The 2361-nt window shown below is 41.6% G+C and overlaps 1 protein-coding gene across 1 annotated transcript; it reads right to left on the bottom strand.

Annotated features, from left to right (window-relative positions):
• Positions 1–1804: 1804 nt before the first annotated feature.
• T265_09414 (hypothetical protein) lies at positions 1805–2089 on the bottom strand (the record flags this gene model as incomplete). The annotated part of the gene is made up of 1 exon (XM_009175467.1): positions 1805–2089. The coding sequence occupies one exon, from the start codon at positions 2087–2089 to the stop codon at positions 1805–1807; it is 285 nt and encodes a 94-aa protein (XP_009173731.1).
• Between the last annotated feature and the right edge of the window lie 272 nt (positions 2090–2361).

The following is a 2361-nucleotide window of genomic DNA, read 5'->3' as shown; positions in this document are numbered from 1 at the left end:
CAGAGCCTCGAAATGTTCCTCTGTTAAAATTCTTTTGGGTCTGGGTTTGTAGCTGAAGTACTTGTAACATGAATTGACTAGCGTCGATCTCAGTTATTCTACACTCAGTTCAGAGGAAGGTACTAGCACGGATAGCTGGTCACATAGATTCTCAAATTGGACTTCAAGCTCGAGCTGACAGTTTCTACGACTAGGACAACAAAATTTTGGACCTAGTAACAACACCTCCAAAAGGGTGGTGTCCAGCATTAACGAAGAAAAATTGTGCACGTACCTTTCGGGATTTGTTGGAAACTTGGTGCATGGTGTCACTGGATTAAGCTGGTTGACGAGTTTCTTTTCCCTGGCGTCCGTCCGTTTGGCAACAATAAGTCGAACATATGCGTTGAAGTCTAAGCGATCGGATATCGTCAGCGTTTCTAGTGCCCCTGCATATTGGGCTTGTTTACGTTCTAGTTCCCGAATATTCTCTTGTATCGTGTCACATTCGTTGCGTGCGTGGCGGCTTAGTGCAGTGGCAGTTGGATTGATTCGGTTTCTGCGTAGTATTCGTGAATAAAAAGTTGGAAACTGATTCTGTTGTACACACTGATTGAGGATTCGTAGCTTTGTCCTGGCTTCCGCAAGTTTCGCGCTGATACAACAACTTTCGTGCCTGCATTTGCTCATGTATTCTGGGTATAGGATGGGAATTATTCGGTTTTATACTACCGTCATGATCATTTAGTTTTGAATAAATTTCCACACTTAACAAATATTACAGTCTATCTATCACAAGCAAGTGCTATTATTCGAGATGTGCTGTTTCTAAGCAAGCAAACTTTGTGTGGAAAATGTTTTGTGGAACTAAACCACAAACTAACTGGAGTCGTTTATTGTAATATCACTGACTATATTGGATCTAATTGAGAAAATAATGGTCCATGTTTTTTTGTTTGCTAAGCTGGCCGATTGATCTTTTCCCTCAACATAATGTACTAGAGAGTAGTTTTGCAAATGCACTTTTGTCGACAGTTGTGATTAAGAAAAAGTAACTTACCGTCTGCAACCTTTCGTGTTACCGTTCACCTGGCTGCATTAAGCTAGCCTCATTTAGACAACAGCGGCACAAACGTTTTCCACGGTGAACACCATAGGTTATCAATCGTAGCATGCCTTGTTTACCCCCGTCATTTCGCACTACTGATATTTTCGTCGCGTACTCCACCAGCGTGGATCGTGATGCATTGGTAAGTAACTTACCGTCTGCAACCTTTCGTGTTACCGTTCACCTGGCTGCATTAAGCTAGCCTCATTTAGACAACAGCGGCACAAACGTTTTCCACGGTGAACACCATAGGTTATCAATCGTAGCATGCCTTGTTTACCCCCGTCATTTCGCACTACTGATATTTTCGTCGCGTACTCCACCAGCGTGGATCGTGCATGCATTGGTGATACAGTCCATCGGTTGTTAGCTGAGGCCCGCAGAGTTTTCTTTTAGAGTCTCATGGACAAAAGTTCCCGAAATTAAACCATGGTTACCTAGTCTTTCGGTTTTTCCACATCAAAATCTCCGAAGATGCACTTTTCACGATTTCGCGGGCCGACGCTTGTACCAGAACTTGCTGCCCATTACAGTATGCAGCAGTACGCAAGATAATCATAAAATGTTGCCTCCATGAGCACCTGTTAGATGATTCCGTATTGCTATTGTGTTTGTACCACGACTAGACCGCACGTTGGCACTCGTCAGCTCCAGGGCTGTGATGACTAATGCTGTTCACAAGTGCGTTCCAAAGGAATGCGATGTCATCTTGATAACTTATGGGACGGCCATCGCAGAATTTAAAATTTCCATGAGAAGAACGGTTAATAATGTGTACTGGTTCTTTTTCAAAACGATACTTGCTGGTAAATATGCGATTGCAAGCGTAGCGGAACGTAAACTTGCGAGTTTATTTCTCCCAATGTCTTCAAAATATCTTTCAGGTTGCCATCGGAATAAGATAAATTGTGCCCCAGCTTCAAAGAGTTTTTGCAGTTTTTTAGCCTCCACTTGTGCAACGCCAAATTCCAATCCAAATTCCAATCCCAAATTGTTGTCCATTTGTTTTCGTTCATCGTTGAAAGGTTAGGTTTTTATATACTTCAAAACATAGTTATCGAATGATATTCCTCCGTCTGAAATATGCGATCATGTTTAGTAGTGGTCTTAAACGGTGATTTATTTCTGGGTACGTTTTTTGCAATTTGTTTTCTTTGATCCTGCATCAGAATTTTATATAATGTCAGAAATAACAGGCGACTTTCTAAATTATAGTAAAAGCTTTATTGTGAACTTATTTGTATGCTCACGAGCGTCATACGTCGGATATAAGT

The sequence above is a fragment of the Opisthorchis viverrini genome, assembly GCF_000715545.1.
Source record: "Opisthorchis viverrini unplaced genomic scaffold opera_v5_282, whole genome shotgun sequence".
Classification (NCBI taxonomy): Eukaryota; Metazoa; Platyhelminthes; class Trematoda; order Opisthorchiida; family Opisthorchiidae; genus Opisthorchis; species Opisthorchis viverrini.
Note: the sequence above shows the minus strand (reverse complement) of the source record. Positions and strands in the feature narration are given on the sequence as shown.